Here is a 14,213-nt window from a genome sequence, read left to right as displayed (position 1 = left end):
TCACTGTTTAACCAACCCAGGGAGCCATCTACTGTGCACTCTGCCCCAACACTGCGAATGTTACGTACTCCACCCACTTGAGTGGGTGGGGCTGTTTCTTTGACCCTTGTGGTACCTACGAGAATAGCAATGTGTTCTGGAGTTCTACTATAAGGAAAGCACAGACTGGAAAGGAGATTTAAGAAATCTAGCTTAACACTTTCTCTCCCTCCCAAGGATTGTTCTCATTGCACCTAGATCTTTAAAGAGAGAGGACTATCTAGGGAGAATGATCACACAATTTTTTAGTTGTTTGTTCAAACGTTCAACAGTTCTTTCCAGGTAGTTGTCTTCTACTTCATGTAATGCATGGCCAGCTTAATGCCATTTGTTTCCCCTTGCTCTTCATATGGTAAAGAGTCAGCCGGTATCACTTACATAATTAATAATCTTTCAAATGCTTTAAAAGACTAGGTCTTTCTCCTGAAGCTCTTCCTTTTCAGGTAAAATAACCCTGAATACAAATTCTCTAAACCATCCTTCTTCCCTTGAATTTATGAGGCAAATCAGAAAAGGTTTTAGCTCTACCCTTGAACTTACAGGGCAAACCAATCACATATGAAGAAGTAAGGGAAGTGACTGTGTATGGCTCTTGGTATTCTTCATGGTTAACATCAATTTTAGTTTTTATTATTAAGATTTTGATTATACTCTTTTGCAAACAGCCTTTTTCATTACATAAATTTTAAATAAGTCAAAAGCTACTACTCTTAATCAGAAAGAAAATATATCTCATTTCATTCACCAGACCGTATCTTCATTCACCAGATTAAGGAGAACCTACTTTGTTAGAACTAAAAGATATTTGAAAACTGATTCAGGAACTGAGTCATACTTCCTGCTTTGAGACCCAACCACAACGTGCACACACTGGTGTAATAGCATTTTCTTTCTTCCATAAATGGCTCTCCCCAGAGCAAACATAGTTCAACAGGAACCAAGCCCACTGAAAGAAGCCAGTGAATAAAGCATGGCCATCAAGAGTTTCATAACGCACGGACACCCTTTCTTATTTCCCCTAAGGTAGTCATAAAGAAGAGCAGATACTTAAAGAGGCCAGGTTTAAAGAGCATTAAACTAAAAAATTTAAAGGGCAGATTTGTGCCTAAATTTCCAAAATGAGAAATTAAGATTGTAAACTTGAAACAGCTCAGAGGTTATACACCTGCTTCACAATGTAACAGAAATAGAACAGAACCCATCTCAGTCTTGTGATAGCTATTTTTGTATTGGTCAAGGAAAAGCATTCTTTGCTACATTTTTTGAGAACTAAAGCTGTTGTTGTTTTCATTGGTTAGAGAACATCTTTATTTCTTCAGAGTAAAAAGCAGGCAAGCAAAGAACCAAAACTCTTTCTGGGAAACACCCTTCTTTACGACTATGGGAAACAGAGTCAAGAGCCCCTGGTTAGGTGAGCAAGCCATCCAGAGTGGCCCGTGCCAGTAGGGATGACTCAGTGCCGTGGATCTTCTAGGAATGGCAAGCTACCAAGAAAAGGTGAGGAGGAAACAAGAGTCCCAAGGAAAAGTGATGTGGAACCTACCTCATCAGCACCATGTGCCTGAAGTTCCTTGTAGAATTTCAAAGAAATACTGACCATTACTTTTGTTTTGTCTCCATTAGGATTTGAAATATGATAGAGGACTCCATCAAAATCTGCAAGGAAAAGCAAATAAGGTTGCTTAACTTGGGAATAGGGAATAATATCTCAAAGTACCTGCCTACATGTTGCAGGCCACAAGGAAGTCTCCCTTACAAGTAGGCATAAAAGTAAAACTGCATTTATTTTAAATCCATGTGGAAAGTTACCAGAAACACTGAGATAGAATTACAGAGTACTTACCTCTTTGCTCTTTTCTAAAATTACAAAGCTATTTTTACTTTAATCACAGCTTGGTGCTGAAAGGATTTTTAAAAAAAATCTTTATTGTGATATATTTTAAACATGTATAAAATATAATGTATAACAAACCCCTATTCTCATCATGGCTTCAACAATTATCAACATATGGCCAATCTTGTTTCACTTAGACACACCCCTTCCCAATGATTTATTCTGAAGCAAATCGCACACGTCACTTCACCCGTAAATATTTCAGAATACATCTCTAAAAGATAAAGAAGACAGTTGAAAAAAAAAAAAATAACCCTAATTCCACTGTCATGCCTAAATTTAAAAAAACAATTTATTAATATCAAATATCCAGTCAAGCACTGAAATATTGCCTCAAGAATTTAAAAAAAAAAATTGTTGTCTTACTTATGTAAAATGTTCAAAGAAGAGAATGAATAATATTAAGCCATTCTTGATTAGGCCTGATAGCTTAGCTGACTTTTTTTTTTTTTTTGTCTTTTAGCCTATTACCTTTTTTAAAATTTGGACCAAGCTGTTAGTCTCCAAAAACTGAGTGACAGTGGTGATGTTAGTGAGGTTGTTTCAATATAGAATCCCTGTGCACAGATAATCATCATAGTACCAAGTTGAAGGAATCAAAAGGAGCCACATTTAAGTAAGTCTAATTTGAATGTCAGAATGTGTTGTGTTGGGACGTTGTGGCCAACTCTGCCACGCATGTTCTGTTGATCCTGTCAATAAAGACTTCAGCTTCAAAAAAAAAAAATTGTTGTCTTATTTGAATTAGGATCCAAATAAGCCCATACACTGCATTTGGTTATCCCTTAAGTTTCTGTACTCGACAGGCCTCCCCTCTCTTGTAGTTTTTTTTTTTTTTGAATTTTATAGCTACTTTATTTATTTATTTATTATTTTTATTTTTGGCTGTGTTGGGTCTTTGGTTCGTGCGAGGGCTTTCTCTAGTTGCGGCAAGCGGGGGCCACTCTTCATCGCGGTGCGGAGACCGCTCTTCATCGCGGAGACCGCTCTTCATCGCGGAGACCGCTCTTCATCGCGGTGCGCGGGCCTTTCACTATCGCGGCCCCTCCCGTCGCGGGGCACAGGCTCCAGACGCGCAGGCTCAGTAGTTGTGGCTCACGGGCCCAGCTGCTCCGTGGCATGTGGGATCTTCCCAGACCAGGGCTCGAACCCGTGTCCCCTGCATTAACAGGCAGATTCTCAACCACTGCGCCACCAGGGAAGCCCTCTCTTGTAGTTCTTGAAACCAGGTGCTGAGTGTAATTACTTTAGGGAGATCTGGCATTGCTAGTTAGTATGAGGGGAAGGGGATGGTGCCTGGCCTCCAAGTCACAGCACTTCAGAGCTGCAAAAAGTGTTCCAAGATCATCTAGCCAAGTACCCTCATTTCTACAGAGCATGACTGTCCAACTCCTCAAAGTTCACACAGCAAGTTAGTATCAATACCTAATTCTTTCTAGGAAAAGAAAGCAGTAACATCTCTCTTTGACTTGTGCAACAGGTCTCTAGCACTTTTGTGATTCCCCACTCCTCTAGTGCTAGGCAAACTAAGATGATGGTTAAAGATAATAACATAATATTTCCAAATTTAAAAAACCTTAGTTTGTACCACAAAATTAAACCCAAACTTCTAAGATATCAGCAGGCTTTATATAGCTCACTAAATCCATGGAATAATCATCTAAAATAAAGACCACACACACACACACACACACACACACACACACAAAGACAATCAAGATAGTAGCCCTAAAAAGCTTGTTTTAGGAAGAATTTTATTTTCTGTTTTTTATATTGTGCCTTCTTCTTAGTAGGTGAGATAAAGGCACTTACCTGCAAATGTTACTTCTACAGCTTCTGGTTTGTTTCTGCAAAACAAAACAAGTCCTTTAGTTAAGATAACTATATTGCTGGGACTTCCCTGGTGGTCCAGTGGTTAAGACGCTGCACTTCCAATGCAGGGGGCACGAGTTCAATCCCTGGTCGGGGAACTAAGATTCTGCGTGGTGCATGGTGCAGCCAAAAAACAATATAACTATATTGCTGCTTGCCTTCAAGGGGACTTGCAAAAGGCTCCTGAGCTTTACTTAAGATCGAACCATCCTGTAAAAATCTTATACTTATCATTGATCCAGGTACACAATTCATTTTCTCATGCATCTAAACCTCTGGAGTTATTTAGGGTGGAGGACTGAAAAAAGGAAGCAGGACAGATAAAGCTTTTGTTTTGCAGCTGGAATCTCTGCTGTGGTTGTGCTCACCTTCAATTCTCAAGTCCTTAAGACCATGATAGACACGTTTGTATATGTGACCCACAAAATGCCCTCTTTTGGTCAATCCCTCCCCCACGGGACATACTCAGTGGAGGTAGCGCACTCAGCAGGAAAACCGCTAAACAGAGCACAGAATGGTTTAAATTTACTTAAGTGAAAGGATGATTTCAGGCCATAAACGATACAGTTCTATTCCATTTCAAAGACAATCTGTTAGTCTTCCTACACATCTTTCCCTCTCCCTTATATGACCGAAGTACTCACCACTCTCCTTAGTGAAGCCCTCTTTGGTTCCACCCTAGTTGTTTTGGTTTTGTTTTTAAATTCCAGTGTGTACTTCCATAAAGTGTAGCACAAAATAACACTGCGAAATCACTGAGAACAGTTAAGACACCTGTTTTCCAACTTTAGCCTTTTCTTCAGGACCATGTTTTCAGACAAATTAACACTACATGCCTTCATTTTCTTGCCTACTCATCTATGAAATGGGAGAGCACAAATGATCCTACCTACCTCTCACAACTGCTAAAGATAAAACAAGAGAACAGACACAGAAGAACTTATCCTGGAAGGCAAAGACAGTCTAACACCTTCTGGGCGATTCCCAGATGAGCCTGGAACATGGGCTTCTATTTGATAAATGCTGCTGAGTTATTACCTAGAAAGCATGACATATATCCTAGCTATAAACAATAACGGTCAATTAACCTCCAGTGAAAAGCTACTTTACATGCTTTCCTCACTTCTCCTCAAAGCCCAATGGTAGGAAACGAATGAAGACTCTACAGTTTTATCAGCTAACACCCTAAAACTCAAATGATTCCACTTTGTTTTATGGGCCAGCAGACAAGATATACACATTTTCATATTTATTCTTGCCTAGCTTGCTCAAGACCTCACGATCAAGTGCGCATCTCTTTTACTATCTCCGCTCCCTCACCTGTGAAAGGAACAAAGACTGAGTTACCCTCCAGAGTTGCTGGGAAATAATGGAATAGATAACGTGGTTTATGACTGTTGAAAAGCTGCAGCAGAGCTAAACAATGCCTTTCAAGGAAACTGGCCTCTCCTAAGCATATGTTAGCCCTGTTGTAAAATCAGCCTATACAAATCACATACAAAGTTCCACTCTGTTTCTTCAAAGCCATCCATATGTGACTTAGAAAAAGTATTTTGGGTGTCTGAGAATCAAAGCATCAAGTGGGTTTACGGACAAGCAGTGAGTTCGGAATATGATGAAAGAACTCTATAAAAATTTAAGTTGTTTCTGATCTTTCATTTGAAACTGTAGCCTGGAGACTAAGGCAATGAATGGCCAACCACCATTTTTCACTTCTAGAAAACAGGAGCCAAGGAAGAAGTAGACACGTTAATCTACGGCCCACTTGCGTGAAATATTAAGAGGCTGCACAACGGGAGGAAGCACTGAAGCACATTTTCCAGAGGAAGGCTGTCTGTGCCAAAGAGGCAGGGTGGAGGCTTATAAAAGGCCACGTTGTATCACTTAGTAGGCGGCTGGTTTTTTTTTTTTCTTAACCTTTAGGCTTTAATTCAGCCAAGGAAGGACTGAGTTCCTCACTTTCTCACTTCATCAACAGACCGAGAAAAATCAAGTATAGATAAAAAACCTTAGGGTTCCAACATTTTGAGTCTGAAATTCTGCATTTCTCTAGGCCGTAAAGTTCCCTGAGCATAGCTCCCCACTGGGAGAAGTCTCTAAGATCTATACTACGTGGTTTGCTGCCTGACTTGGGAATATTTGTCAAATCATTGCCATTAATATTTTAGCTTACTATTTATGGCTGCATAAAGGTTGTAGAGGAGAGAGACAGGCTGCTGAGGAGAGCACTGGGCCAAAGGAGTCCTCCTGAGGCGTCAGCTGGGAGTCAGAGGTCTGAGAACTCTGTGCCCCAACACGGAGACCGCACGGAGCGGGAAATACACCACGACAGGGCCGAGACTCAATTCCAAGACCAGGTGTTTCTTATTTACTTTTGTGGTTTAAAATCATGGAGCTAGAGGGGAATAAGATTGGTCTGGGAGAAAGTGTATCATTCAATAGGCCAAAAGGGTAAATCGTTAAGTTATTTTCTGTTCGACTGTCTGCTAAAGTTTCAGATGCTGGGGGTGAGTTTAATCACAGAAAAAGCGTGTCTTTCAGAGTTGACTCTTCACCTCAAGTTCTGTCCCTTACTGGCTATGTAACCACAGGCAATGTTACTCAAATGTCTGCAAGCCTAAAATTCCTTTTCTAGAAAACGGAGATTAAAAGCATCTACCACACAAGGTTGTTGTGAAGACTAACCGAGATGCTATGGGGACAGCAAAGTTTCCCAATCAGCGTCTTGTGACTAGGTTATAGATATGCTGAGATAATGATCCCCACAGCCCTTAGGGCAGCCCAGAGGCAGGATCTCTAGGGTAGACCATTTACCCAGATGTGCCACAGATATGGTCATGTTCTGTGTGTGACAAACCAGGAATCACCGGGGAAGGGTGCCTGTACAATGCTTAATACATACGTCTACTCCCTCTCCAACTCCCAAGAGCCCCAGTTTTGTCAACTGTATTATTGGAACTGCTGTCTGTCACCCAGGCACACTCTGAAATGGAACAAAACCACGTTAAAGCTTAAGTAAAGTGCCTGGTTCATAGAAAGTGATCAATGAATTAGTTTTTCTTCTAGGTAGAATCAGAGGAGATCAGACTTCAGAGTCATGGTTGAGAGAGGTTTTGGGATTGTGGTAACTCCCAGTATCAGGAATTGGTCAGCACAACAAGGAGAAACAGAACCATATTACTGTCAGACTGTCGTAATGTCTGGAATCCTAGACTAAAGCTCCCTGGATAAGCCCTCAGGGTTACTGACTGGACAGTACAAGACACTAAAACATATTCAATTCATTCAGATGGGTTTCAAGAGTCATTCTTAAAATCCTTTAGAAAAAAATTTCCTTTTATCCCTTTTCTAAGGAAGCTTCTAGAATGTCACTAATCAGTCAATAAAGAACTCCTGGCAACTGTTATTATCCAATCCTCTTTTCTCACTAAGGGTTCTGGAGTTTTTACTCCCGAATGCATCCAGTTCCCCGTTGTTTATGTCCCTCTTCTAGTTATCCCTTCCATAAGCTGAATTAGAGGAATTATTGAGTTCTGCTCATCATCTCACCATAAAGTTTTTGATTACTCTCTTTTAAGTCCTCTCTAAGGCTCCCATCCTCCTTTTTGAGCAAAGCCTAGAAAAATGGATCATGCTAGGTAAGAGGTGGGTGGTCCTACTCTCTGTTAAGCCACGTCTCAAAATAAGGAGAACAAAGAGGGCCTAAAAGCTGATTCACACAGTGTCAGAAAAGTGATAAACTGCTAAAGAAACTAAGAACCATTCTATCTGGCTTCATCCATTGCTTCAAGAAAACACTTATTAAGCTGACTATACACACAGCGAGAATGCTGGGAAAACAAAGATGACGAAACCATAGGCCCTGCCCCTAAGGAGTCACAGGTTTGGTACACATGTAAGGAGTGCAGCTCTGGGGCTTTATGCCCAAAGTGGTCCCAAGGCAGCCAGAGGGTGGGCAGCAGTGTGTAACTACAGTGACCTGTAAAAAGACCAACTAGATCGTCTCAGCAAGTCAGCCACTACATCCAATTTCTTCTAAATGCTTAAACAATGTCCTAATTCCAAATCACTTCAAACCAGTATGTCTCTCTGAGGACATATGCAGCATATTTGGGAATGAGAACAAGGTATCAGCAAGATTTAATTTATTCCTTTCTCAAATTTCTCCTCCCACAGTCCTCGCCCACCCCAACTGGCACAGCCTGCTTACTGAGCTTCACTCCCCCTCACAGAACCACAGCTCCCCACAATATGCACAGCTGTGGCAAGGAGCCAGCATGCACTTAAAATCAACAGCAATTTGCATCTGACAGCATTTCCTCAATTTTGGACTCTAGCTAAGTCGACAAGCCTAGCTTCTGAGGCTGTAAAGGCTCTTGGTGTGTATATACTAAAAAAAGAATTAAATTAATTTGCCAGATTACTTCTGCTTTAATTGGGGGCCTGGGTAAGACTTCCTAAATGATTAAAAAAAACAAAAACAAAATGCTGTTGACAAGACCTGCACATGAGGAGGCTAAGAATTGGGAAGACAATTTACCAATAACTATCATTCTGTGAGGATACAGAAATCATTCCAATAAGCCACCTTCCCAGGAGGGTGGTTAGGAGAAAAAAAAAAGGTAAATCGTTTGGAATGAATCTTAGGCTTTGTCGGAACTGCCTCCAAATTAAAAGGGTGTCGTGACCAAATGTATTCTTTTTTTTCCTTTTTTAGGTTATTTATTTTTGGCTGTGTTGGGTCTTCGTTGCTGCACATGGGGTTTCTCTAATTGTGGTGAGCCGGGGCTACTCTTTGTTGCGGTGTGCGGGCTTCTCACTGCGGTGGCTTCTCTTGCTGCGGAGCACAGGCTCTAGGCATGCGGGCTTCAGTAGTTGTGGCACGCAGGCTCAGTAGTTGTGGTGCACGGGCTTAGTTGCTCCGCGGCATGTGGGATCTTCCCGGACCAGGGCTCGAACCCGCGTCCCCTGCATTGGCAGGCGGATTCTTAACCACTGTGCCACCAGGAAGTCCCCAAATGTATTCTTAAACAATTTAGATGACAGAACTGCTTTATTCGAAGGAAATTTAGACTTTTAGTAGGATGTCACAGGCAAGAAGACCCAGCAGGATGATATGAGAGGCATCACTCTTTTCTGTTTCATACTGTACAACACCCTTCAGTGCTCACAGCCCACAGGTAAGGAGGCTGGGCAATGGTTCGAGGCTGCAATTTACTCTGGCATGGGTACACTATGAGAGGCCCATAGAGAAGGACCCGCCATAAATCCATTACCATGCTCTGAGACGCACTTAAAGTAAGATCAACTTCAAAAGGAAAATTACTCTAACTGTATTCTGAAGTATATACGACAGAACTATTTTTAAGACTATCTCATGCTTATGTTCTTAGTAGCTGGAACAGTGCTGCATTTCCAATTGCAGACTTTCTGCAATAATGGAAATGTTCTACATCTCTGCTACCCAAATACCGCTGCTCCTAGCCACATGTGGCAACTCAGCCCTAGAACTGTGGCTAGTGTGAGAAGCTTAATTTTAATTCACTTTAATTAATTTTTATTTAAACTTAACTAGTCACATGTAGTTACTGGCTATCCTTATTGGACATTGTGAAGATGGAAGATTCACTCTGGGGAAGGCTGCTCAGAACCTGATTTCCCCAACTGGTTTGTTGAGAAGTGTAAAGCAGGGTGGAGCTGACCTCTCCCAGCAGGTTCCCACAAGGGCCAAGCCTTTCAAACCTCCAGGGTTTCTCCTCAGCACTACTGCCTTTCTTTAATCTTTCTCTGATCTCCACCCCAACACGTGTCACCCCTTTGGTCCTCTGTAACTTTGCCAATACTCTCAGAAAGGTCCCCCTTTCCTGTTCCTGCCTGGTGCTGAGCACTGGGAGAACCCTACAAACGTTTATGATTATCACACTAGTTACCCTTCTCTGGAAGTTCTGGCTAGGCATGCACCTTGATAAATTCTTAACTACTTTACTGCTGCCTCACCTTAGTGGTATGCCTGGAAATTCACACTCCGTCTAGAAACAGGCTTCTGCTAGGTGTTACATTTGCAATCCCAGGAAAGCCCTACCTCCTCGGCTGAATATCATAGTCTCTTTTCAAAGATTTTCAAAGTGCTTTACAGCAGAATATGTTTTGAGCCCACTTACTTAAAGACACACCTCAAAGGGAAGATGGGCCAGAATAAAAGCCAAAACTTGCTGCCCTGCCCCAATAGTCAACATTGCTACAACATATACTTTGTAAAAAAAAAGTCCCAGAAGTTCTAACTTATGCCTTCCAGACTTGAATGCCTACTTTACTCCCACTGAAATGGTTAGTAGCTCTTTTTAAGAGTAATGTTCTAAAAGCAGAAGAGTCGAAGCTCTGAGTAACAGGCTACATTTCAGAATCACAAGTTATTAACAAACAAGTAGTTGTGAAGGTACTCCTGCAGTACAAGGCATGCTCCTACTTGAAATGCACAGGCATTTATCTTGTAGATCAGCTTATAACCACCCAGGTCTCATTTTTTGCTAGTCTAAACTTGAGAATTCACTTGAGATCAGCTGTGAAAATGCAGAAGTTAATTTAACTTCCTCCTATGTGCTACACTGCTCAAAAAAGTACATAGCAATCACCCAAAATAAGCCACTAAGCTGATTCGTTTGAACATTTAAAATGCAAAGCAACTGGTAAGTGAGGCTTAAGACACGAAGCAAGTTGGCCTAAAATATAAGCAACTGCAGTCCCTGGCAGGAAACAGCAGCTACTGCTCACTGTATGTGTTACCTCAAGAAACGCTGTGCTTTGTTTTACAGATAAAATCTGTGGCCTTATAAAAGAGATAGGAGACAATATATTCAATAAGCAGTGGGTTATAAGTTTTTTTTTTAATGCCTCCAAGCCACAAGTTCATTATGTCCACTTAGAATTTCCCTTCCACCAATCCTCTTCCATCTGTGGCTCTCCAAGCACATACTCTCTTGTTATTAGTTCCCAGTTCACCAGAAACGGTTTGCACTTATTTCCTCAACTGTGTAAGCAAGATGTGAAGCCCCATTCTCACAGATGGGGAAATGAGGCAAAGGGACTGGTCACAGGCCACCAAAAATTAGAAGCTAAAACCAACTCCTTGGTTTAAATATTATATTAGAAAAGCAAAGCAGCTTTGGGGGAAGAGGTTGTCTTCTACTGATTCTTGTGTTTGACAGAGAAGGGTGCCTTTGAAACATGTCCTAAAGCCCACTTTTAAAAAAGCCAATGGTTAAAAACAGGTTTCATCTAAGAACTTTATAGACTCTGGAGGCTTTTAACTGTGTATCTAGGCCAGAATTACTGCAGAAAAAATCACAGACCAGGGGTATGGTATAAGAATTTAAAAGATAAACAACCAGATAGAGGACAGCGGGTGGGGAAAGGATTATTAGAACCTCAGACGAGCGATAAGGAAGGGTTGTGGATGTGGGGGACCACTAACTTTGCTTGAGAAATGTAACAAAATGGCCAGTGTCTCTCACAGCTGGGCTCAAGGAAGGTAAGCTAGAGAGATCATCGGGTTTTCCGGCTGCAAGGCTGGGCCTGCCTTCAGTCTTCCCTCCCGCTCCCTTAGACGAGAGTGGGGGGTGGGAAGCGAGAAGACTGGTGGTGATCTGGGCCTGCAGCTTCTTTCCTCCTCCAGTCCTGGGAATTCCTGAAAACTCCTTCCAACCCAATCCCAAATGGGCTCTCTCCGGGTTCTGAACAATGACGGGGAATACAGAGGGAAGTGGTCCCCTGCTCGCTCCAGAGGGCAATGGGATCCTCCAGCGAGAGTTCTGGCCCAAGCTACCCTCACGTCCCACAGGTCTCCTGCACTTTGGCACGCGCACTCCTGTCCACTCACTGCTTCCGCATCCCTCCTCTGAGCCTCTCCCCACGCATCTCTGCCCCTCACCCCACCGCGCCCAATCACCGCCCACGTCTACACCGCCTGGGCAGTCCCCACACCCTGCCAGGTCTCCCACCTCCCTCCTCCATGTCTGGGGGGCTGAACGATTAGCAGGGGTCAACTCTGCCTCCCCCGCCACCCACCAGCCCCCGGCCCCCGGCCCCCGGCCCCCGGCGCGCGCTCACCCGGCGGCCGCGTTCTCGAACTTGAGCGCGAGCGTCTCCTCGATGATGCGGTTGTTCACCTCCAGCAGGATCATGGCGGCGGCTGCCCCGGGCAGGGGAAGGAGAAACAAGGGCGGGTGAGGGTGGGTAAGGGAGGAAAGGACGGAGGGAGCGGCCCTGCTGCCCCTGAGGAGGGGAGCTGGGTGGGGTAGGAGGTTAGGGGAGAAGGGGAAAGGGATCGGGGTGGGGGTAAGGGAACACGCGCGCGCTGACCCGCGCACGCACTGACTGTGGAGACACCTACCCACCCACCCGACCGACCTGGCCCCCGAAGCCTGAACCCGCCTGCCGAGCCGCCGCCGCCGCCGCTGCAGCCTCACCGACAAGCCCGGTCCCCGCCCAGCCCCCGGCTCTAGCCGGCCACTTCCGCTCTCACACCCACTTCCGCTCGCCGCCCGGACGCGCGGCCCCGCGGCGCCATTTCCGCTCCGACCCCTCGTGCACGCGCACGCAGGTGCGCCGGGCGGGGGCGGAGGCCGCACATGCGCATGTGCGGTGCCGCGAGTTCCAGCTCCACTCTCCCATAGACCGCTGCAACTGGTTGTGGCTAGTGTGTTTCTCAGCCTGCTGTCCTTCCCCGAGGCCTGCCTCACTGTCCGGCGCCTCCCTCCCGCACCCCCCAAAGGTTTACTTCCACTCTTCCCGTCTTGTAATTTCAGAGACCCTACAAGAAGCTCGCCCTTGTTATCTCCCAGCCGGCTTCTTTGCTCTCAGCTTGTTTGCTGTCAGTGTGACCCTTCCTCATGCCACACTAATGGCTGTCCGGCGGCACCATCGTGCATTCATTTCTTCCACAGATGTTTAGTGGGCTCCTGCTCTGCGCTGGGGATACAGTGGCGCGTGAAACAGATGAGGTCCCCCCCTCGTGGAGCTCATAGTCTGGTAAAGGAAACGGACTACGAACTCAATTTATGTAACTACAGAGTGTTAGAAGGGCAAGGAAGGAAAGGAATGAGAAGTCACCGAAGTGAATCAGCCTACCTGGTTCCCTGTCATGCCTCCATTTCTGTGCCTGGAGCTGCCTCCAAGGTGCCCCGAACATGATTTTCTCTGCCTCTGAAACCCTTACCTTCCAGTACCTCTGCCAGAGACATACTTGTTTTACTCAACTGCATGTGGGAAATGAACTCATTTTTGTGCTACGTCTTTACCTTCTGCCTGTGTGCCTTGTTTTGTTATTTTTCCTTCTCCAGGGAGAATCTGACAAATTTGAGTTCTTTTTACATGTATTGATTTATTTTATGCTAAGTGCTCCCAGGAAAGCGGGGGATGGGGAATGCAGAAAATGAGCAAAAAACTAGCTCTTGTTATCGAGGCCCAGAGAGCCCTTCAAAACGGATTTCTTTATTTACCGGCCATGGATAAACTTCGAGACGTTGCGGATACCCCCAAATTATATGCTAACGTTTTAACGTTGTTCATTGAACGAAAATAATGCGGATACGTAGTTTAAAACATATATACATATACTAGAAGGCTTGTAATGAAAAAAGCAGTTCTCTGGCCTACTCTTTAGAGGCAATAGCCTCAACTCCTTTAGATATTCATCCAGATTAGATCCATATATCTAAATAAATGTGTGTAGTACTAATTCTTGATTTGTTAATTTTAAGGGTTATTTGTTGACTTCCTGCCGTGATAGATAAGAACATGAATGACTCTATCACTTTTGTTCTCCACCTCCACATTTATGTAACTATTTTTAGTTAAACCAATAATCAGCATTTAAATTATGTTTGCGAATATTGTTTACTAATGAGCCAATAAAGGTAGTACAACCATGCCTTCTAGCTTATAGGGCCCTCCATTTTTCTTAGAGTTAATTATTGCCTTTTTTTCCTCACTTGTCAATTTTCTATATTATCTACAGTTGGCTGCCCCCACCTCTGCAAGTGCTCCAGGACTCTGTCCAAAAGTCTAGCAATATTTTCCATATACTCAGATGCGTAAGTTCCATTTTTTTCTCTAGAGTCTTTGTCCCAGAGCCTCCTTCCTCTTGTTTCAATCTGGACTGACTGATCTCTAGACTTGCTGTACAGTTGTCATTCTGGGATTTTCCTTCGTTGCTGTCATGGGCTGGTTTTGCCCATTTCATGGATCCCATGCCTTCTTCTTTCTTAGTTTACTTCTTTTGCTAAAGCACCTCCTTTAGTAACCTTGTAAGGAAGAGAGATAAGGGATATGTTGTTGGGATCTTTGCATATTTTAAAATGTCTTAATTTTATTCTAATACTTGATTTGTAGTTGAATTTATAGTTGGGCT

At 43.6% G+C, this 14,213-nt stretch overlaps 1 protein-coding gene and 1 non-coding gene across 2 annotated transcripts in view; both read right to left on the bottom strand.

Annotated features, from left to right (window-relative positions):
- ARPC2 (actin related protein 2/3 complex subunit 2) overlaps nt 1–12,317 on the bottom strand; it is a 30,317-nt gene extending 18,000 nt beyond the window's left edge. Inside the window, exons 1-4 of the mRNA XM_059928666.1 lie at nt 12,212–12,317; nt 11,912–11,993; nt 3,746–3,780; nt 1,583–1,695 (exon numbers count right to left, since the gene is read on the bottom strand). Of these exons, the coding sequence (XP_059784649.1) occupies nt 1,583–1,695; nt 3,746–3,780; nt 11,912–11,985 (222 nt within the window). The 5' untranslated portion in view covers nt 11,986–11,993; nt 12,212–12,317. The remainder of the gene's footprint in view (nt 1–1,582; nt 1,696–3,745; nt 3,781–11,911; nt 11,994–12,211) is intronic.
- On the bottom strand, nt 8,950–9,086 carry LOC132369392 (small nucleolar RNA SNORA42/SNORA80 family). The gene has a single exon (XR_009504372.1). It is a non-coding gene; the product is annotated as a small nucleolar RNA SNORA42/SNORA80 family (small nucleolar RNA).
- Nucleotides 12,318–14,213: the final 1,896 nt, after the last annotated feature.

Source organism: Balaenoptera ricei, chromosome 7, assembly GCF_028023285.1.
Source record: "Balaenoptera ricei isolate mBalRic1 chromosome 7, mBalRic1.hap2, whole genome shotgun sequence".
Taxonomy (NCBI): Eukaryota; Metazoa; Chordata; class Mammalia; order Artiodactyla; family Balaenopteridae; genus Balaenoptera; species Balaenoptera ricei.
Note: the sequence above shows the minus strand (reverse complement) of the source record. Positions and strands in the feature narration are given on the sequence as shown.